Source organism: Octopus bimaculoides, chromosome 18 (genome assembly GCF_046866305.1).
Source record: "Octopus bimaculoides isolate indiv1 chromosome 18, ASM4686630v1, whole genome shotgun sequence".
NCBI classification, from domain to species: domain Eukaryota; kingdom Metazoa; phylum Mollusca; class Cephalopoda; order Octopoda; family Octopodidae; genus Octopus; species Octopus bimaculoides.
This window is the reverse complement of record NC_142945.1, coordinates 55,827,460-55,850,220: the sequence shown is the minus strand read 5'-3', so window position 1 is coordinate 55,850,220 and position 22,761 is coordinate 55,827,460. Positions and strand designations below refer to the sequence as shown.

Below are 22,761 nucleotides of genomic sequence, written 5' to 3'. Positions count from 1 at the left end.
TTATATGGCTTTGTGGTGAAGAAAGCTCCGCGAGAGGTGAGCAGCGGCAAGAGAAGCAACAGTGTTCTACAACTAATAACTGTCGTAGAGATTCTTCTTCATCAACATAATAACGACTGCATTACGTCATATCGAATAAATCTCCACCGTTTGCGATGTGAGGACGGATAAAGCAGGAGAGAAGATGTGAAAGGAGTTTAAGGTTTGTATCAAGCAGTGGTTGTCAACGGAGAGAAGTGACGATAGGAGACATGGACGACAGAGAGTGAAAAAGTGGGACAAGAAGAAATAAAGGAGTTCCCTTCGATCAGAGGAAAAAAGAGAAATAAAAACCTGAAAAGCATGTTTGTTGTAATCAGCTAAAAATTGGTTTCAATTTTTGTTTTTCATTTGTATTATTATATTTTTTTATTAATAACAATAATAATTTCTTTAATTAGCCACAGTGGCATAGATGGGGGGGGGGCATCACAAGGATAGTAAACAAATTGTGTGATGCTAAGGATTACTTTATTCTCATGCACTAACCAAATGCTCGAAATATATTCATTTGTCTGAAGCTAAAAAAAAAACAAAATTCGTCGTTTCTCGATAATTTAAAAAATTCTCCCAAGTAGCTAAGTGCTAGGGAATTAAATTTCTGTCTACAAAAAAAGGTTAACATATGGTGCAGTGTGTGGTGGGTAACGATGACTACGACGACGATATCGAGGGGTTTCCAATTTCATCAACTCCTGCGTTTGACTGCTCCCTCATTTTATCCACCCCAGAAGAGTCCACCACCACACAACCTCCGAATAATATTGTGTTGATCTACTTGTTATAAACAATAACCTAATCTCTCTCTCTCAAAGTTGCACCCCACCTCAAAGAGAAAATTAGGATATTTGGGATAACCTGAGACGTGTTTGACTGAAGATTAAATTAAACTGTCGTGATTGAATGAGTTTTTTTTACTGCTCACTCAACAGGAGCTGACCTGAACTAAATAACTATAAGATTGGTTTCAAATTTTGGCACAAGGCCGGCAAGTTCATTACATCAACTCCAGTACTCAACTGGTACTTGTTTTATCGAAGAGGCTGAAAGGCAAAGTCAACTTCGGTTGAACAACAACTGTAAAAGGAGAGCTGAAACCTTTTCGTCGCTCCGAAGCCAGTATGCTCCGTTGGATGTGTAATGTCAATGTGAATACCCGTCAGAGTGTAAGTATCTTGAGAGAAAAGCTGAACATTAGAAGCATCAGTTGTGGCGTGCAAGAGAGACGATTGCGCTGGTATGGACATGTGGTGAGAATGGAGGAGGATAGCTGCGTGAAAAAGTGCCACACCCTAACAGTTGAGGGAACCCGTGGAAGAGGTAGGCCCAGGAAGACCTGGGCTGAGGTGGTGAGGCAAGACCTTCGTACATTGGGCCTCACCGAGGCGATGACTACGGACCGAGACCTTTGGAAATGTGCTGTGCGTGAGAAGACCCGGCAAGCCAAGTAAGATCGTTGCCAGTGCCCCTGGACTGGTTCTTGTGCGGGTGGCACATGAGATGCACCATTTTGAGCGTGGCCGTTGCCAGTACCGCCTGACTGGCTCCTGTAGGATTTTCGAGCGAGATCGTTGCCAGTGCCCCTGGACTGGCTTGTGCGGGTGGCACATAAAAGACACCATTTTGAGCGTGGCCGTTTTCGTGCGGGTGACACGTAAAAGCACCCACTACACTCTCTGAGTGGTTGGCGTTAGGAAGGGCATCCAGCTGTAGAAACTCTGCCAAATCAGACTGGAGCCTGGTGTTGCCATCCGGTTTCACCAGTCCTCAGTCAAATCGTCCAACCCATGCTAGCATGGAAAGCGGACGTTAAACGATGATGATGATGATGATGATGATTTCTGTCACTCTGCCTTTGCTTGTATCAATTAATTTTGAAAATGATGATGAATTTATTAAATAATTTTGCTACATTAAGCTGGTGTTTGGAAAAGGGAATTTTGATCAAAGGTGAGAAACTTGTATCACAGAGCCAGAGACAGTCTCAGGCAGCCTGTTATCAAAAAGATTAGAGTTGATTCTGATGTGTTTATACTGTTTAAGTATGGGTCTCAAGATATCTTTAGTATAGAATAAGTCTTAGGATTAAAGGGGAGTTTAATCTGTAAGATATTTGTTGATGAGAGTGTTTGTTCCTAGATCTATCTTGCTAATGGTCTGGGATGTTTCATCAGGGATATTTCTGGGGTCTTAGAGAAGGATTTCAGCTGTTTCGATTTCAGACCAATGCCTCCACCCCTCTTTGCCCACTTGGCCCAACCAGGGTTGATCAAGTCCCCATTTGCATTTGCAATAACAGCAGACCATCACTCTACTCTATCCCAAGCCACCTAGTGGCCTTCTCTACAGATTCAGAAACAGCATCTATTGCTCTCTTCTTTACTGCACCAGTAACTTCAAGCCCAGTCAGAGCCTTGCAGAATGAACCCCTTACAATACCTCAGCAGCCCCCTTCAATAGCCTCAACGACATTCCTGGTTTCTGCATTGCTCTACCAGTTCCTCGTATTTGGCTTCCTCTCATCAGCCCCCTCCATGTGTTCCTGTCAGGACACAGACAGTCCCCACATGATCACTTGTTTGGTGCAATTTGCAAAGATCACAATATCTGGGCAGAATGTTGTTGGTGTGAGCTGAACCTACATCTGTCTGTCTGTCTGTCTCTTTCTCTCTCTCTCTCTACATACATACAAAATAAACTAAAGTTATATTTATTTTTTATTTTATCTTCTTGACCTAACCATATTGCTCATAGAGTTTTTAACCCCCCCCCCCCCCACATATAGGAATGTACCACTAAGTATTATGACTACCTCAATTCTGTTTCTAAATTCCAGTTGGTCGAATGTTTCACACTGGGTCAGATTCGTTGCATGAATTGATTGTCAACGCTGTTCTCACTTTCTCCTGCTTTTTCTTCTTTTATTTTATTTACTTTTCTGCTGATAAATTTCCGTGATCCAAATTGGTGTAATTAATTACTTACAATGATAACTATTATTATTATTATTATTGTGGTGGTTAAACCTGGGAATCACACTAACAGAGACAGCTGTAAGATGAGATTCTGTCTTTTTGTAATTAATTAATAAATGATAATTGATGTAAATCAATTGTTATTCATCAATTGTATTTCCATTTTCTGCTTTCCTCACACACACACACACATACATATCTTTTATCTTTTACTTGTTTCAGTTATTTTTTACTGTGGCCATGCTGGGGCACTGCCCTGAAAGGTTTAAATCAAACAAACCAACCCCAGGAGTTACAGGGATGTAAACACAGCAACACCAGTTGTCAGGGGTGGTGGGGGACAAACATATTTATATATGAATGTTTATATACATATTTGTATTCACACACACGAGTGTATATATACACACACATGCATGTATATACATTTGTGTATGTGTGTGTGAAAGAATGTGAATAAATGTGTATGTGAGAGAGTGTATGTGTGTGTGTGTGTGTGCTTGTGCATGTGTGTCTTATCCCAGTGCATGATATAAACACTGGTGGGAATCTAAGAACAAAGGACAAACAAAACCTTCTCCTCCCCCTCCCCCCACCATTGACATCAATCAGAAATGTAATAAAACTGTGATTGACCTGCGATGTTGTTGTTGTTATTGTTGTTGTATGCAGAAATGCAATCTAAAATAACTAAAGATATGAATAAGATGGTTAGCTTCTCAAATTCAAATAAGCAGCCACCAATAATCGAATAGCAAAACAAGGTGGATGCCAGTGTTGTATCAGGTGACATTGGTATGTCTACAGGGGATTACATTACAAGGAATAGCTTTAGCCGAGTTATTAGAGCATCTGACAAAAGATCTCAAGTATTTAGTTATGTTCTGTGATCAAATCTTGCTTAAAACTGAATTTCTGTCATGCAATTATTTTATATCACAACAGAGCCTGGTGCAGCCTCCTCGCTTCCCAGACCCATGCTAGCATGGAAAACGGACGTTAAACGATGATGATGATGATGATATTTATCTACATATTATGACAGAGATTTAAAAAACATAACCTAAGTTTTGACAGATAAATATCTTAACAAACTGTTGTTTATAATATATCTACTCTGCTGGAAGAAGTCAATACAACAGTGATTTATTTATACTTACAGGCATGAATACAGTATTAGATAGAAACATATACAATTGCATAAACATATATATACACATACAACTACATAAATATATATAATTATATAAACATTATACTGCTGAAAGTGAGTAGCGGTGGCAGTAGTCAGGGTAGCAGTTAACTCTGTGACACATTGCTGTCCTTATAGAAGCTTTATGAAATATAGTGTAAGTAAGAAATAGCCATCAAACCATTTCGGCCTCTACAAAGGATGACACTTAAGCCATCTCTAGAGTCTGGAATGGAGAACACCCTTGACAGGCCTACGAAGTGACTGGTTCCCTAGGGTTTAAGCTACCATAGAGACCAACTACACCGTGGTAAACTTCTTAGATGTAACACTCAACACAGCCCCCTTTACTGTTTAAAAACCTTGTAAAGGGTATCAGTAATAGGATTTCAAACCTTGAATAAAGAAGTGGATCCCTATTACAATGAGGCTCTAGTAGCCAGTAGGTGTAAGGATCACATCGCTTGTATGTGGCCCTAATGCCCACAAGAGAAAGTGCAGCCTCTGCTTTGCCCCACCTTTCTCACTCAACATGAAAAACTTGTATGGCAAGGACTTACCTTAGATTTGTAGATAAATATTTCACACAGTCCCATAGGTATAAGAGATTATTCAATGGGCACAACCTAAAGGTCTTGCTTAGCTGCGTGCCTGGTGTGAAAAAAAAGTAATAGTAAATGTTCCCAAGCTCTGTGCAGACAGGATGCTCATGTAGGGTTAAGCAGGTCTATGGAACAGATTTGTGGGACAAACTCACAGAAATAAGTTGGTGCAACGGAGGGTCCCTTTAAGGCCAGGTTAAATAATCACAGATTCCTCGCTAGAATTCAAGAGAGGTGCAATGTTACAACATTAGCTAGCTATATATTGTGATTCAAAGAGAAAAGAATACCAACAAAAAACAACTGGAACAGCCTGGGTTATGCCTGAATGGAAGTATATGTTGCAAGTTTTGCTTAATTGCCAAAAGAAACATTCTAAAAACTTTACACAATCCAGGTGACTTACAGAATTCAAAAATGTAAAATATATTGTTGCTGCCTTCATGCTGGATAGAGTCATCACTTTTTTTTGGATGAGAGAATGAAAAACATGTTCAGCCGATTCCTTTCGTCCGCAGCCGACATTGTACCAGGGGACGCAACTCTTCTTTCCTTCAGAAAAATGTTCAAACTTTTTATTCCTTTTTCAGTTCTGCTTTAATCATTCCATTTTTTTCTATCATCACCGAGTTAACCAAGTCTGCATATTCATCTCCAGCAAATAAGAGACATTGTACTTTTGGTTAGCACAATGCCTAAAGAGTCATTGATCTTGCCAAGTGCAGTGGTTGGTGTGAAACCATCAGTAACATTCTGACATGTCATAAATATATTGTTCTACAATATAAAAGTATGTATATATAAGTTCAAGAAAATATAAATATCTATTTTTATGAAATAAAACATTTACATAGTTCACCATTGATCCCATGTTAGTAGGAGGAAGGATATCTTGTGAAACATATCCTTCCTCTACCAAATCCAATCACAAGGCAACCTGGGACTATAGTAAAAAGAGCTTGACCAAGGTGCTGTGCAGTGGGACTGATCCCAAGACCTCGTAATAAGGAAGCAAGCTCCTTGACCTCACAATCACATCTAAACCAGGATTCAGCAAATAAGAAACTTTCCCTTTAAGGTGTAAAAAAGCAAAATTTTAAACATTTTTTAACAATCGTTTAAGCAATTAAAAAAAAGAAGAAATCAAAACACACTTTCATTTTTATGAAAATAATTTATTTTATTAATTTTACATCTCAATAAGCGGAATGTTGAGTGGAACAGATATAAAAAAAGGTAAAGCATTTTATTTATAAAGAAGAAATTATAAAAGAAAAATATCTCTTTGAAAACAGTTCCTCAATTTTGTGCTTGTCTCTTACTTTTGAAATATTAAATTATGTTCTTTGGTTCAACAAATGAATTTAACTCATTACAAGAATTAAATCTGGAAAAACTAATTTACGTAAAGATAAATATAAATTGTATGTTTTACTGCCACACTCCAGTTTCCATCAGCTGGTATTTCGGTCGTGAGTTTTGATACTGGTTTATGGAATGGGTTGTTTAATTAAAGTCACTATAATGAAGTATGTCTTCAATAATTCAGTCGACTACGATAGGGATTGAACCTCTGCTTCATAAGAAACGAATCCAATGTGTTACCAGCTCAGCCCTTGCAGATCTATAAAGTGTTCAATCCTGAATTACTTGAGACAACAAATATAAACCACATATATAATATATATAAATGGCCAACTCAATATGATTGAGGTCTAACAGACTTCAGAAGAAATAGAAAAATAGTATTTTTAAAAGGTCAATGGAAAGTATTCCTCAGTTATTGAATTGTTTTCTTTTTTCAAGTAAGTTTGGGATAATTCCCAGTTGATGCCAAAGACAAAGTGATAACCCAACAACCCCTACAATATAATGAGTCCTACATCAAACTTTGACCAATGTTTCCCAAGTATGTCACCAAAAGTCTGAAATATAAAAATAAGAAAAACTGATATGATTTGAAATAGAAAATCTTCTTAAATTGTTTCACAAATGAAACATATTAAGAAAACTTTCTATGATTTAGATAACTCTAATATCTATATCTATCCTCTTTAAACAGTAAAGTTTCTGATACCTTTCAGAAATACGAGACAACGAATTGGTAAAATCAAAACTGACCAACTGAATAACTTGTAGTGTTTAGTTATGTCCCTTTATCTTCTCGTGTTTTTGAGTCCTGCTAAGATCAACTCCACCTTCCAAAGTTGACAAAATAAATCGTTAATTCTTTCCTCGCATCAAGTGTGATTTTGTGCTGATGTTAGAAACGGTTATTTGAAATAAATGCCACACAGACCAGTTAACATTCATTCTAGACAATTTCAAGTCAGCTCAAAACTCATCAATGAAATTCAAAGGCCATTAATTTCAGGTGTGTGTGTGTAATATAACAACGGCTGGGCCTACTTGAATTTACTGCAATGTAACGTGTTGGCTATTTATCAACCTGTAATGAATTAAGCTTTTTATTACAGCAGATTTATCTTTTGATATTCATATGTCTATGGGGAGAATACATAAATGTATGCATATCTAGCTATAAATATATACACATCCAGTGTGTGCATGCAAATACCAATTACTCTTCTATAATCCACCAGCAAATATTTATTGCAGGCTGTTGCAAGATGAACTAATGTGTATCCCTGTCATACAGGCAGCCTTATTATTATTATTATTATTCAATTCTTATTACTTAGCTCATATTATCACCTTAATCAAGGTCATAATACAAGGTTGGTAACTGTATTAAAGCCATACCAAAAAACAGAGCAATATAGTTATTAAATCTTGAATAAACCAAAAATTACCTGAAGTAAACACTAGAGTTTTTCATCTTCAAACATCTCTTGCATTTTTTTCTTGTAACTGGAAAATATACATTACACAAATTAAATGATTAAAGATAATAAAAATAATTCTGGTAACAGATACACATCCCTATTCCACAGAACCTGTTATTAAAGCAATTATTTATTGTTCACTAAGTTACATATTCTTAAAGCTGAAAAACCCACATTTCGACAAACAGTTTCTACTTTATTTCGTCTGTACTCCACTCAAAAAATCTTTTTTTGAAATGAAATAAAATTTCCTTAAATCTGGCCAGAATCGAGGTCGTTAGAGTAAGTGACAGAGTACTTAAGATCAGACTAGTGCTTCATCATAGATTAGCTACTGTCATCTCAGCCTATGCACCTCAACCTGGGCTACCAGATGGTCTGAAAGACCAATTCTATGACACCCTCTTGCAAACTACCTCGTCGACGAGTGACAGGGACCTTCTCTTTGTGGCTGGAGACTTCAACGGTCATGTCGGACGTCGTGCTGGGGGCTTCCATGGCATACATGGAGGCTATGGCTTCGGTTCCCGCAACGAGGAGGGAACCAGACTGCTGGAGTTCTGTGATGCAACCAATCTTATGGTCTGCAATACCAACTTCAGGAAACCTGCCAGTCACCTAGTCACCTACCGCTCCGGCAGACACTCTAGCCAAATCGACTACATCCTCGCCAGAAATAGGGAAAGAGGGCGGCTTATAAATGCCAAAACCTACCCTGGCGAAGAATGTACCCCACAACATAGATTAGTAGTTAGCGACTTTGGGATCAAGGCAAAATGGGTGCCCAGAATTAGACAGGCTTGGAGAAGAAGGGTGTGGAAGCTTAAAGACCCTGCAAACGGACAGAGACTTAGAGACAAGTTACTTGAAGCATTTAACGAAATAGAAGGGGATATAGCATCATACAACGTGGAAGACAATTGGAGATTTCTGCGGGACAACCTGTTGAAAGCCACCGACCAGATTTGTGGGTGGTGTAAGGTCCCCTCCCAACCCAGAGTAACGTGGTGGTGGAACAAGGAGGTAGACAGGGCTATTAGACAAAAGAAACAAGCTTGGAAGGACTGGAAGAACGGTGGTAGCAGGGAATTGTACCAATGTGCCAGAAGGGAGGCTAGGCGACAGGTTTATTTAGCCAGAGGGGAAGCAGATAAGGAAAGATTTGCCAATGTTCTGCGCCGTGAGGACCAAAGACTCGAGGTATTTCGGGTTGCAAGACAGTGTAGGAGAGAGAATAGTGATGTTGTAGGAGAGAAATGTGTTCGCATGGATGATGGTACGCTTGCATTAAATGAGGATGCAAAGAAAGAGGTCTGGAGATGCCACTACGATAGATTGCTTAATAAAGAGAATGAATGGGAGAAAGAGAGCCTGCCTTATGTCGACCCAATAGAGGGACCAGCTATCCGAGTTGATAGTACCAGGGTAGATAAAGCAATTAAGAGTATGAAGACCGGGAAAGCCCCCGGCCCATCAGGAATCACTGCAGAGATGCTCAAAATATCTGGCAGTGTTGGCTATAGCCTAGTCACCCGTATTACGAACCAGGTGATACACGAAGGAGTCATACCCTATGACTGGTGTAGCAGCATCATAGTCAACTGCTACAAAGGTAAAGGGGACGCTTTAGATACAAATAATTACAGAGGCATCAAGCTGTTAGATCAGGTTATGAAAGTTACAGAGAGGGTCATAGCCCAACTAATTAGGGAGCAAATCAATTTAGATGAGATGCAGTTTGGGTTCGTGCCAGGTAAAAGCACTACTGATGCCTTATTTCTAGTGAGACAGTTGCAAGAGAAATACCTAGCCAAGGATAAACCTCTGTACCTGGCTTTCGTTGACATGGAGAAAGCCTTTGACAGGGTCCCCCGATCCCTTATCTGGTGGTCAATGAGGAAACTTGGGATAGAAGAATGGCTAGTGAGAGCTGTGCGAGCCATGTACAGAGATGCGGCCAGTAAGGTGAGGGTTGGAAATGAGTACAGCAATGAATTCCGGGTAGAGGTAGGGGTCCACCAAGGTTCCGTCCTCAGCCCCCTATTATTTACCATAGTCCTCCAGGCAATCACAGAGGAGTTCAAGACAGGTTGCCCCTGGGAGCTCCTCTATGCTGATGACCTTGCCCTAATTGCGGAGTCACTATCAGAACTAGAGGAGAAGTTTCAGGTGTGGAAGCAAGGTCTAGAATTGAAGGGCCTTAGAGTCAACCTAGCTAAAACCAAAATCCTAATAAGTAGGAAGGTAGATAAAACACAAACCCCTTCAGGTAGATGGCCCTGCTCAGTATGTAGAAAAGGAGTAGGTAGTAACTCTATAAGATGTACCCGGTGCAAGCTATGGACACATAAGAGGTGCAGCAACATCAAAGGCAGGTTAACTAGCAAGTTAGTTTTTGTTTGTGGCAGATGTTCAGGTGCAATAAAGACTGCAAACAAACAGGAAACAACTTCTATCTCATTCCAGGGTGAAAAACTAGAGGTAGTCGATAGCTTCCGCTATCTGGGCGACCAAGTTAGTAGTGGGGGTGGGTGCGCTGAAAGTGTAGCTGCTAGAATAAGAATAGCCTGGGCAAAGTTTAGAGAGCTCTTACCCCTGCTGGCGACAAAGGGACTCTCACTCAGAGTAAAAGGCAGACTGTATGACGCATGCGTACGAACAACCATGCTACATGGCAGTGAAACATGGGCTGTAACTGCTGAGGACATACGTAAGCTCGCAAGGAATGAAGCCAGTATGCTCCGTTGGATGTGTAATGTCAATGTGAATACCCGTCAGTGTGTAAGTATCTTGAGAGAAAAGCTGAACATTAGAAGCATCAGTTGTGGCGTGCAAGAGAGACGATTGCGCTGGTATGGACATGTGGTGAGAATGGAGGAGGATAGCTGCGTGAAAAAGTGCCACACCCTAACAGTTGAGGGAACCCGTGGAAGAGGTAGGCCCAGGAAGACCTGGGCTGAGGTGGTGAGGCAAGACCTTCGTACATTGGGCCTCACCGAGGCGATGACTACGGACCGAGACCTTTGGAAATGGGCTGTGCGTGAGAAGACCCGGCAAGCCAAGTAAGATCGTTGCCAGTGCCCCTGGACTGGTTCTTGTGCGGGTGGCACATGAGATGCACCATTTTGAGCGTGGCCGTTGCCAGTACCGCCTGACTGGCTCCTGTAGGATTTTCGAGCGAGATCGTTGCCAGTGCCCCTGGACTGGCTTGTGCGGGTGGCACATAAAAGACACCATTTCGAGCGTGGCCGTTTTCGTGCGGGTGACACGTAAAAGCACCCACTACACTCTCTGAGTGGTTGGCGTTAGGAAGGGCATCCAGCTGTAGAAACTCTGCCAAATCAGACTGGAGCCTGGTGTTGCCATCCGGTTTCACCAGTCCTCAGTCAAATCGTCCAACCCATGCTAGCATGGAAAGCGGACGTTAAACGATGATGATGATGATGATCTTCAATTTGTCTCTAATTTAACTAAAAACTACATGCGAGTGGCTGTGTGGTACCTTGGGCAAATGTCTTCTACTATAGCCTCGGGCCAACCAAAGCCTTGTGAATGGATTTGGTAGAAGGAAACTGAAAGAAGCCTGTCATCTATAATATATATATATATAATGTATGTGGCCATGCTGGAGCATTGCCTTGAAGGTTTTAGTCAAACAAATACCAGTCTCTTTAGCTGATTTGCTACATTACAGAAACGTAAACAAACTAACCCAAGCAGTCACACAGCCGGATGGGGGGGGGGGGGCAAAGACATATATCCAACTATACACATAAGAGAGGTGTGTGTGTGTGTGTGTGGTATGTGTGTACAACAGGCTTCCATACAGTTTCTACCTAACAAATTCACTCAGAAGGTAATACTTGGCCCCAGGCTACAGAAGACACTTACTCAAGGTGCTGTACAGTGGAACTGAACCTAAAATCATAGATCAGACATTCAATCAAGTTTTAAACAAAGTTTAGAAGTAAGTTTTCAATCATTATTTTACTCTTCTTTTACAACAGGTGAGATACTTTGTTTGTTTGTTTTTTTATTGATTTCTAAAATATTTTCTTGTAAACTTACACTTCACTGTCCGGATTGTTTTCCTGATTACGACATTTTTCCAACTTCTTCTCCAACTGTCGGATGTGTTCCCTCTTCAAGCTGTTCTGATTGTTCACCGTTATTTGAATTACTAAAGAATATCACAAAGATGACATTGGAACTTAAAATAGAGCAACATTTGTTCTATAGAAAACATGCACCAATCTGAGAAAAATGGAGAAATTTCAGTGGAAGTAATTGAAAGGACTTGTCTACTGAAACAAAAATACTTTCATAATATAGCCAATATCATTAATTAATTTTGATTTTCCAATATTATACTCCTCCTCCTCCACCTCTTCAACATAACGAGTTTGTTTTTATAGTTTAGTCTTGAATTTAGCAATGTCTAATTTTTTTTAGTTATGTTTGCTTAATTCACAAGAAACTTTGAAGTAATAAAATATTTATTAGAAATACTAATAATTAAAAATACAATAAATTGCATAGATTTAGATGTCTACACACACACAAATATTACAATCAGCAAACTTACATTTAATTTGTTGCATTGCTCGTTTCTTCTGGTCGGATTCAGCTCCTTTCATTAAAACCGATGTGACGTAACTAGTAAAAGACAGATTTAAGGAGAAACCAGTCAAGATAAATAAAGGTTCAATATTTTCTTTTTGAAAACAATTGATTCAACTTGAGGATACGGAGAGTTCTTGTTTTATTGATTCTGCAGAGAAGAAATCCACCCTAAAAAGATTAATATTTTTCTTTTCTTTTTTATTGCTTAGTTAAAGGAAGGGAAAGTAAAAAGTAAAATAGAAATTTTTAAAAAAACTGTAAAACTTACCTCATAATATCAATGTTTTTTAAAGAACAACTGTCCAAAATAGCAGCTAATGATATCTGAAAATTAAATAACATGTCAATAAATAAAATCAATTTGATACAATTCACTAAATAATATAAAGATTGAAAAAAAAAAAAAAAACCCCATTTACTCTATTGTCTTGCAATGACATTAGAATAAAATGGAGAGACTAAGAAGACATAGAAACAGGGTGGACGTCTTAGCAGAATTATTGCCCCCACCCCTAGACAAATACAATAGTAATATTTATTATACTTAACCTGGGCTGGGGAAACCAACAGACAAATATCAGTCAACATGGATTTTTCTAAAAATTCTTCAGCTTGTGGTCGCAGTATTTCTGGATCACTACAAGTCTGACAGTTTGTCTGTAAGTAAAAAAAAAAAAAGAAAAAGAAAAAAAGGGCTGATTTAAGAAATAAATTTCAAAACAAATATATCAGAGAAATCCAAAGATATGGCTGTGTGATTAAGATGCTCACTTTGCAACCACATGGTTTTGGGTTCAATACCACTGCATGGCACCTTGGACAAGTGTCTAAGTGTCTTTTGCTTATAATCCCAAGTCAACCAATGTCTTATTAGTGTATTTAGTAGATGAAAACTGCATGGATGCCCACCACTAGAACGTCTCCTCTTGAATAATGCATTACACAACATGAGGAAGGTATGGTAAAAGATCCTGCAATTAGGAAGGGAAATTCTAACCAATGCCTCTGACAGCAGAGAGATAGATTTCGATTGTTGTATTTTAGATGAAAACTGAGGATTTCTATGAAATACCTTGTTAAGGGCTATGGAGCAAAGTTATTTGGTGGTGGAATGATACAGTTTGCCTGAGTAACCCATCAAGGTGGTGTAAGAAGTTCTGTGAGTCTCACCTTCATATCAATGAGAAAACCTTCCAGAGGACGGAAAGGATTGTGCACAGTTAAATGATAAGACAGCTTCTCCATGAGCAACAATTCAAATCCAAGAATGACATTAGCAAATTTGTCCCGATCTCCTTTCAGATTCCCAACAAATTGGTTGATAGACACATTGAATTCTTCCACTTTGCTTGCTAAATATACACTTGTTAACCTGGATGAAGAAAAAAAATGTAAACTCCTTTTATTAACATATTTAACTATTTTAACCATACTTCTCTTGAAAAACACGTTTTATAATTAAATCCTATTTCTGTAATTTGAGAAGAAAAGGTTGCTTATTTATCAACAAAAAATGTCCAAGTCGTATAGCTCTTAAAATCTGCATCTAAAACATCATTCATGACTTCAAGCCTCTTCAAAAGAATTACTCCTAAATTAGTGAATGAAAATGTTCAGAAAGTAAAATTACTAACGTGATATCACGAGGGTGGAAATCCATAACTGAATTGTAAAGATAAAACCTTTTGAAATATGTCATGGCTGTTCCCTGAGGGAAGAAAACAAATTTAACTTTAAAAAACATACAAAACAATTCCAAAGATGCAAAAAGAAAACTAGTATTGCACACTTCTTCTAGTTTTAAACCAATTGTTCTAAAACTGGCAAATAAAAATTTTTAAAAAAAGAGTAAATTTTGTTTTTAAGAAAATGATTTGTTTTGGGGGACTCCCTTTACTTTTCTTTGGGCAGTAAATGCCAACAGGCATTATTACATTGCACAGCTTTTTGGACATGATGCAATTCAATAACTGACCCTTATGGAACACCATGTAAATGTATACAGGTGTTATACATGTATACAGGTATAAATGTATACAGGTATAAATGTATACAGGTGTTATACATCAACCTTGATGTCTATTTTATGAAACCTAGAAAAATGAAGAGCAAAGTTGACCTGAAAACATAAAAAGACCCCTAAATACACAAGGCTGTTTTTGAAGACTGCATTTCAATGGGCTGTTCCATAAAAATTCAATATCCTCCTGCTGAATCTGCTTGCAGAGGTCAGGTGGAATTTGTCAAGGTAGATTCTTTTTATGGACAGATACCCATCCTATCACCAATCCTCACCTATTTCTAAGCAAGGTAATCTTTTCCCATAACCAGACATGGAATGTCTGGAAATGAAGAATCTCGCTTGAATGGCTGTGATGAACTCATTTAAAACCATCACCTGATGTAGAAACAAAGTTACAGGCACAAACACACACATAATATATGTGTGTGTGTGTGTATAATGGGCTTCTTTCAGTTTCTGTCAACCAAATCCATTCACTCTACATCAGTAAAATCAGATTTCAGTAACACTACTAAATGGCTTACTAACCAAAACATATTTAGGCATTGGTGGCTGGAAACGATTGCAGAATTCTTTCATGATGAACTCATAATGACGGGCAAGTATATATTCCTCTTCATAAGTAAAGAGAACTGCTTCAAGATCTTCATCCTAAATGAGATAAAGTATAGAATCAACATTATTTACAAGGAATTGGCTTCCTGCTGTTTTACTCTTCTTCTTCTTTTTTCATGAGTGTCCTTCTAAGATCCTCGCCTTTCTATAATATACCGTTATCATGGAGTCAGTATTGCTCTTTAACCCTCACCTAAGATAAAATCATTTCAAGACTAAACTTTATTTTCACTGGAAACAGATTTCGATAGTAAATTGCAAACATCTTTAATTTCAGAATGACTTTTTCATTAAGTGAGGAGGAAGAGTTAGAAGAGGATCAAGACTGAAAGTTGGAAGGAAGTCAGCATCTTTGTTTTAAATAGGTTTCAGATGAGGTTGAGGAGAGGAGACTAGTCCAGAAAACACAAGAGGTTGATAAATCTGAATGTAATGAGTGTATCAAAAGTCTTACTGCTTTTTTCTCAAAGCTTCATCCTTATTCATGATTCTAGATCAATTTTTATTTCTCTCTTTTATTGCCGAGTTTATAACAGGTTGGCACACGCTTGCAACCGGAACGTCGTCAATATGTCTTCCTGTTGACACATCCCTCATGTCTTCGTTGTATTACTTTAGATGCAGCTTCTTAAGAGTTATTTTAAAGGTGTAATGTTTTACACCACCGAGAACTTCAATATGAAGATTAGGGACCTCCGTATAAAACATCCTGGAAGCCCTCGGTAAATTCTGAGGTTCAATGATAGCGTGGAAATAGGTGAAGCTTGTCCCCTCTCTCTCTTCCCCCTTACTCCAGGAATTACAATTAGGATGTTTTTCAAGTGGACTGAATTTAATTTTTATAGTTCTGAACGTCAGAGTAGCTTCCATTTCGTGTCTCAGCAATAGCAAACCTCATGTTAGCGCTTGTTAGCAAAAAGGCTTAGAGTCGTCAGAACAAGGAAGTTGAAGGGAAATAAAAACTACCATAGCACTAATTAGTCGTCGTCGTCGAAGAAGAGATGTTGGCAAAGAGCAAGTGGTTGTAGCTTTCACATAAATATTTATTTTATGACGAGAATACATAATTATGATGGATGCATGATCAATAGTGAGGATTTTGGGGGCTTTAAAAAGGTTAGCGACCATCGAAAGAAATGGTCATGACTAACATCCTCCCTTTTCATTCTGGTTCTTAAATACATGTTGAACAATTCTAAAATTTACTAACAGCACCATTTACTTTCATACACCAAATTCTTAAAAACCCCAAATATACCTCTCATTCAAGTTCTACATTTATCGATGGAAAAAGTACATTTTAGGCTACTGGTTGCTAGGGTAACGCTAATATTTAATCCATAAAATAAAGTTCCTATTCTGTTGTTTTCCAGATATTTTTCTCGAGTAATCTAAAATATTTTTTCACTTTATCCATGTCAATCGACTCTTAAAGATTCATCAAATATGTTAACATAGAAATATAAATTCGTATGTATTGGAGATATTTCTTAACTAGAATGAGAACTTCAACAAGAATCGAAGAAATAAAGATCTTATGAATCACTCCATTTCATGGAATACAATGAAGCAATAATTATTCGTGTAATCGCAATGAAATTGACGGTTTAAAGTTTCTCAAGAGATATACCTACCGAGATCGAACCTCTGTGGCTTTCAACGTAATCATCGTGAGCTTTTCTTCTCAGCCGTGTGAGAGCTGAGTCTGAGTCAAATGTCCAGTGTGATTTCTGTGTGCTAATGGCAAACATTACTATTATTACGGAAACAGACACAAAACACAAACCAAATATAACAATCCTGAACACAATTAAAACAACTCCGTGTTAAAGGCTTCCGATGTAATACTTTGCTAATTACATAAGTTAAACAGTTTGCATCTTTGCATAGTACCGTACTAGGCAACGTTAAATATCCAAGTATATAACCAATATATATATATATATATATATATATATATATATATATATATATATATATATATATGCAACACTGATGTTAGATATCCGACCAATAACACAATATAAACATCAATGAAGACGACTCCTCTACCATGTGGTCATTAAAGCGGAACTCACCTGACGTCACTTCCGGCTGCATAACCCCTCACAACAACCGTGAAACCGACTTTGAGACTTCCACATGTGAGTAACAAACGGCTATTTCTTGCCTGTTTTTATTATATTTTGGCTACAGATCTTTTCATTTTCAACTCAAGATTTCTTTTTCTACAGATTTTAAAACTGATGATTTGTGCAAACCATGAGATTTTCCTTTTCTCTCCTTTATTTAATATAAAATTTCGATGATCGAATCTCTGGTGTGAAATTATAAAATTTACCGATTTTCATTTCAATCGCTGCACAAACATCGATTGCATCTTTTTTAATAATTAAATGCAAGTAATGATTAGATACCAGTAGAACTTGATATTATTTAATTCTCCACTCTAACTAAATATTTACGACTGACTTAAATTTGAATCTGATTAAAAAGTAACCTTTTAACATTTTTAATTTAGTCATAAGTTTTAATTAATCCTTTTGACGGTGTTTATCAAGAATCTAAAATATTTTTGTTGTGCAAACAACTTTATATTTTATTTGTGATTTGTTCGGTTTCTCATTTTAAAATGTGAAATAAACTTGAATTTATAAACATCGAATGTTTATTTAAGAAAATAAACGTTAAATATTTTAATAACTAAAACGTTAAGTGCTTATTTAATAATTAAATGTTAAATATTAAATATTAGTGAACCAAACTCAAAATATTTCCTAAAAGTCTCAAAGAATCCAAAATTCGAACAAAAAAGACATTTGACTCCATCTTGGTCACGTGGTAGTTTCTTAAGAAATTTCAAATCAATTCGGGACAAAAACTCTTCCCCTCAACTCTTCTCAGCCGTTCGTTTATTTTTCTTTTATATATAAACTATCACTTTATATTCTGATGGTTTTTATTGCTTCACTGATGAACGAACAATTTAAATGTTGCTCTAAACAGTAAATATTTTTAAATGTTCGTAATGTTGGTAAACTAAGAACGCAGATTATCACCAAATTTCAGATTTGATCGGCTTTTCTAGATTAGCAATATTTATTTCTGCAGAGATATATTAATAACCTCGCCGAATTGTACATCAAACCGAGTGAGAGATAAAGTTGCCACTGAATTATGTTATTCATATTTTTAATTACGAAAACATTAAGATTAGCTTTATTTCCCTTCACAAAAGAATTAATTACGTTGTGGGTTTGCATAAAAAGCGACATGCATACACACACACACGTGCCTCTCCTGGTCTGTTGTTATTAGGGTTTTCCTGACAACAGAGTGGATTAGGGAATGATGGATCGAAAAGACAAACGCAAACTTGACCCCTTTTTTTTTTTCAAATACAATTAAAAAAATAATGTCAGAGCAAATAGCAAATATTTAGATCCAATAAAGATGTGTATGTTTTTTTAGTGTTGAAGCTACTGGTTCGTTTTGTATCTGAATTCATTTCATTTGATGACCGGAGCTAGAATGTTGCGATTTGCTTGTGGATAAGGAAAGTTAGTTTTACAGCACAGCAGTTACTCATCTTAAGCTGCGGCCATTGGTGCGTGACGAAGTATCTATCAAAGAGAAATCAACTGGAACTTATGCGTGGCCTATTTACCTGATAGGAAATCCATTGGTGTAGTTGATGGGGTTATGAAGACAACATCCTAGATCGGGTGTAACAGATCGTGCGTGGGGTTCGTGACAGCAAGATAATCTTTAAAAAATCATTGGGTCGCTTTTTGAGTGGTTAAAAGAATATTTCCAATAAAACGTGAGAGAATATTTGTAAACATCTGTGTCCCAACAAATTATTCAAGTCTTGATGAGAAAACGATTTCATTAAAGCAAGTACATTTAAGGCTTAGATAGATCTGGTTTATATTCAGCATCAGACACCTACACTACTATTACAATGTCATTTAAAAAATAACCCTGTCATCAAAATCTTAAAGCTACAGGATTATGCATAATTCAAAAGCAGTTCTCTTTACTTATGAAGAGGCTGTTCTTTCTACTGAATCCAAGAATTATAATTATTGCAACAACTGTTGATCTTGTTATAATATTTATTACTTTTGCTTGGACCAGGTATGCAACTCTCTCTTACAACCGGGCAATCCTCTTACCTGTCAGCCTTAAGATCTCAATTTACTACTTGACCCTACCACTTTTCCTATATTTTGGGTTGTCTCTATTCTACAAATTCATTAAACCGTTAGCTATCTGCAGCACATGTCCCCCTTTTCAATGCTGGCATGAATCATACATGTTTTGTTATTTTCATCTGAATTGGTACAGGGTTAACTAACAACCTTATCCAGCAAATGAGCTGAGAAGTTCATGGTTGCTTATATCAGTTGTCTTAGTGCACTTGTCGAAGACATCCAGCCATAGAAACCATGCCAGCATGGAAAACAGGTGTGAAACGATGATGATGACCTTTCCCCGCATGCTGCTCTTCCCTTTCTTATCTAGCTGGGTCAGGCTCCTTATGTGGACACCAATAAACGGTAGCTTTCTTTTGTCATCTCATAGAAAAATGACTTTTTCTTCCTTACAGTTAATATGTCGACTGACAACTCTGAAGACGAGGCTGTTTCAAGTGACTTTGAAAATGAACTTGAAGAACTCTTTAAGCATCGTTACACAGATGAAGACAAGGAATATCAAGAAGTTGTGGCACAGGAAACTGCCCCGCCGCCAGCCGTAATCCCATGGCACACCAAGTCCAAGAGAAACTACGATTGGTCAGGGTAAGTTGAAATAAATTGTCATTTCTGAAGAAGAGTAAACATCATCTGGAACTGAATGGAAATTACATCAAATAAAGAGATTTCCTTGTGTTTTGGGAGGGTCGTTATACCAGTAATGATAATAAACATATGCTCTGTTTCCTCGTCTTTATTGTGAGTCGATTGGACCAACTAAATAATGAATTGTTTGCCAAAGTCCCCTTTGTCGCTATTCACAGCCTCATCAATGCCCTCACTCTTCGAGGCAGGTGTGTGTGTATAGACACTGCTGGATAAAATCTTATGACCAGTGAAAAAAACTGCCAAAATGAACTCCTTGCACACTGATATATTTGACTATTTTTCATTATAGATTCATAATTGGCAAATAGAAAAGTATGCCTGGTCAGACATTTAAGACCATGACAAATAAAAAGTTTAAATCTGGTATAAAAATTCTAGTGTTTATGCTTTCTCTATGTCAACAACTGCCAGTCACTTGCTATCTGTTTCACAAGAACAACAATGAGTAAAGCTAATATGTTGATGAATTTTGAACTTGGTAGAATTGTAGAGTTCCAGAAGCAAGGTCTTTCTCGGTGTGCCATCTCCAGTGAAGTTGGTCGCAGTAAAACCACCATTGTGAACTTCTTAAAAGACCCTGAGGCATATGGATTGCAAAAATCAACCAAAGAAAATTTCACCAGCGTGGAGTAGAAGGGTTTCAGTTCTTCAGAATTGCTGCTTCCGGTTTCGGATACAGAAATGTCCAATTCATTGTCATTCACCATGTGCTTTTGTACCTCATTCATTCTTTTTCTCGATATCTCCATATCTTACAGTTCTATATTTAAGAGATGAGGAATTATGTACATTATTTACATTTGACAGATATTTGTCCTAATCTTGTTTGTTGTTAACACATTTTGGCTGATATACCCTCCAGCCTTCATCAGGTGTCTTGGGGAAGTTTCGAACCTGGGTTCTCATTCCTAAGGTATTTTTTCGATGTTGTTGTTGTTGTTCACTGCCTGGAATCAAACTCGGAATCTTGGGGCTAATAATGACCAGCAAATAATAAAGTTGAAGATTTTAAAGAGTTTTATTTTTGTTAAAGCTTTCAATTCTCTTGTAATGTAAATATTTATCAAGTAAGATGTGTCTTGAAAGTTGTGATTGAAATCTAATATTTTGTTCTCTCTGCAGGTATCATGGTCGTGATCGTAGAGGATGGCACGGTGGGCGTGGTGGTGGTGGTGGTGGCGGCGGCGGCTACAGAGATCGTGGCTATCATGATCGAGATGGAGGTTATTATGATCGCAACAGTGGTTACCGCAATTACCATAATCGCAATGATGGCTACCATTATCGTGACCGCAGTAGTGGCTATCACAACTATGGTGGTAGTGGTGGTGGCTACCATGGCGGCGGTGGTGGTGGAGGATACCATGGTGGAAGGAATCACGGTGGGGGTGGGGGTTATCGTGGTGGCTATCAAAATAATTACCAAGGACGTCCATATTACAATAGAGACCGATACAATCCATACCAGAGGAATTAACTTTGGGTCATTGGTATCTGGTGGTGCTCCAGTCTAATAAAAGACAGGGCTGAGGGGGAAGTATTGTTAAATCCTTTACTTGGTTAACTTTCAAATGAAATATGAATGAATTTCCTATTTTTCAGTCCATTGCAGAAAGACAAAAAAAAAGGTTAACCACCATTATTCATCGTTTTAAATTTGATCATTATCTTTTTTTTTAAACATTGGTTTTTGGAAAAATAAAATTAAAAATAACAAAATGTATTTGATTGTAATCTTTTTAAATCTGCAACTCTTTAATTCCATTTTACTCGGTTTGTGTCTGTTACAAATCGGCTGATCGTTTTTAGCTGTACTTCTTACTTTTAGGCACAAATGTAGTTCTTTCCCAAATAAATTGTACTTTATATTCGAGGCTCTGATGAAGCTGTCAGCTGTTATTCAGGTACTCAACTATGAGTCTGCTGCATCGCACAGCAGAAACAGCTGTAAGCAAATGAAGTTCATAAAATAATCGTTTATTCCTTTGTCATCTCTTTCTTCTTTATTACCATTCTATACTCAGCCAACGCTTCATTCTCAAACATCCGTATATTGAGTTCTACACAAAGTTATTGGTTTCGCGATGCCTAAATGAGATATGTATTATTGGAAGAAAGAAAAACTTGCCTCAACAAATGGAAAAGTGAACATTGAAGAATGCTGGTTATTATATATGCATATGTATATATATATATACACGGACATACTGGGTGTTTAGACTAAATTTGCACGAAAGGGAAAAGAAAACAATATCCCATCAAAAAATAAAAGTATTTAAAAAAATTTTTTAATTCTCAGATTATGGCCGGGAGATAACAGTTTCCTCAAAGTAGTATTGGTCCTCAGCTTCCCTTCCTCCACAGCCTCAAGACAGCTCTGGAATGTGGGGCATGCATTCCACTCAGTGTCAACACCTCCTTGGTGTTGCTGGCAGACTGGTCAGTGTGTTGACCATACCCAAAACATAGTAATGCATAGGATTACAATTGAGGGAAATTAGCTGCACAGAAATTGAAGTTGTGTAAGTTTTCAAACAACTATTGGGTTATCCCATAAATAATGCGTTTTTTTTTATGCTTCATTTATTTTTCAAAATTAACACAGAATTCTTTTTTAATCTAAAATATACACTCCTTCATTTTCTACAATGCTCTTCTTCCATCTATCTGATAAATTTGCAAGGCTTCTCTTCCAAAATTCACTTGTCCATGATGAAAAATACTCCTCCACTACTGTTCTAACCATGTCTACAGAATTCCTGTTTTTTCCGTCCAAATGATTTTGATGACTGTGGAATATGGTGAGTGGGGCATCATTTTCCATTCAAACTGCTCCAGCCTTTGGAATGTCATCCTTGCTGTATGTGGCCGAGCATTATGCCGATGAAAGATCACCTTTCATCTTGAAACCAAAGATGGTTGTGTTTCGTCCAGTACTGACTCGAATGACCAAATCCAAGCTTCTCTGCTAATTCCTC

The 22,761-nt window shown here is 37.5% G+C and overlaps 2 protein-coding genes across 10 annotated transcripts in view; one reads left to right on the top strand and one right to left on the bottom strand.

Annotated features, from left to right (window-relative positions):
• Positions 1 to 5,962: 5,962 nt before the first annotated feature.
• The window catches only part of LOC106879470 (cyclin-H), a 30,720-nt gene continuing 13,921 nt past the window's right edge, over positions 5,963 to 22,761 (bottom strand). For 4 of the 9 annotated variants that reach the window (XM_014929057.3, XM_052974192.2, XM_089366347.1 and 1 more), the window contains exons 3-12: positions 16,550 to 16,652; positions 14,829 to 14,951; positions 13,912 to 13,985; positions 13,448 to 13,649; positions 12,827 to 12,934; positions 12,546 to 12,601; positions 12,240 to 12,310; positions 11,723 to 11,834; positions 7,622 to 7,679; positions 5,963 to 6,733 (exon numbers count right to left, since the gene is read on the bottom strand). In XM_014929057.3, the coding sequence (XP_014784543.1) occupies positions 7,634 to 7,679; positions 11,723 to 11,834; positions 12,240 to 12,310; positions 12,546 to 12,601; positions 12,827 to 12,934; positions 13,448 to 13,649; positions 13,912 to 13,985; positions 14,829 to 14,951; positions 16,550 to 16,652 (895 nt within the window). In that variant the 3' untranslated portion in view covers positions 5,963 to 6,733; positions 7,622 to 7,633. Of the gene's footprint in view, positions 6,734 to 7,621; positions 7,680 to 11,722; positions 11,835 to 12,239; positions 12,311 to 12,545; positions 12,602 to 12,826; positions 12,935 to 13,447; positions 13,650 to 13,911; positions 13,986 to 14,828; positions 14,952 to 16,549; positions 16,801 to 18,582; positions 18,682 to 22,761 lie in introns of those variants that run through there. The other 5 variants (XM_089366344.1, XM_089366345.1, XM_089366346.1 and 2 more) reach the window with 3 other exon arrangements.
• Positions 16,903 to 21,506, top strand: LOC106879471 (uncharacterized). The gene is made up of 3 exons (XM_014929060.2): positions 16,903 to 17,059; positions 19,528 to 19,720; positions 20,906 to 21,506. The coding sequence occupies exons 1-3, from the start codon at positions 16,969 to 16,971 to the stop codon at positions 21,258 to 21,260; spliced, it is 639 nt and encodes a 212-aa protein (XP_014784546.1). The 5' UTR covers positions 16,903 to 16,968; the 3' UTR covers positions 21,261 to 21,506.

Bases quoted from the DNA above. Each gene is read 5' to 3' on its own strand.
- LOC106879471 (XM_014929060.2), top strand. From the start codon at position 16,969: ATGTGGTCATTAAAGCGGAACTCACCTGACGTCACTTCCGGCTGCATA. The intron at 17,060-19,527 runs GTGAGTAACAAA...TCTTCCTTACAG, and splicing joins CGACTTTGAGACTTCCACAT to TTAATATGTCGACTGACAAC. The intron at 19,721-20,905 runs GTAAGTTGAAAT...TTCTCTCTGCAG, and splicing joins AGAAACTACGATTGGTCAGG to GTATCATGGTCGTGATCGTA.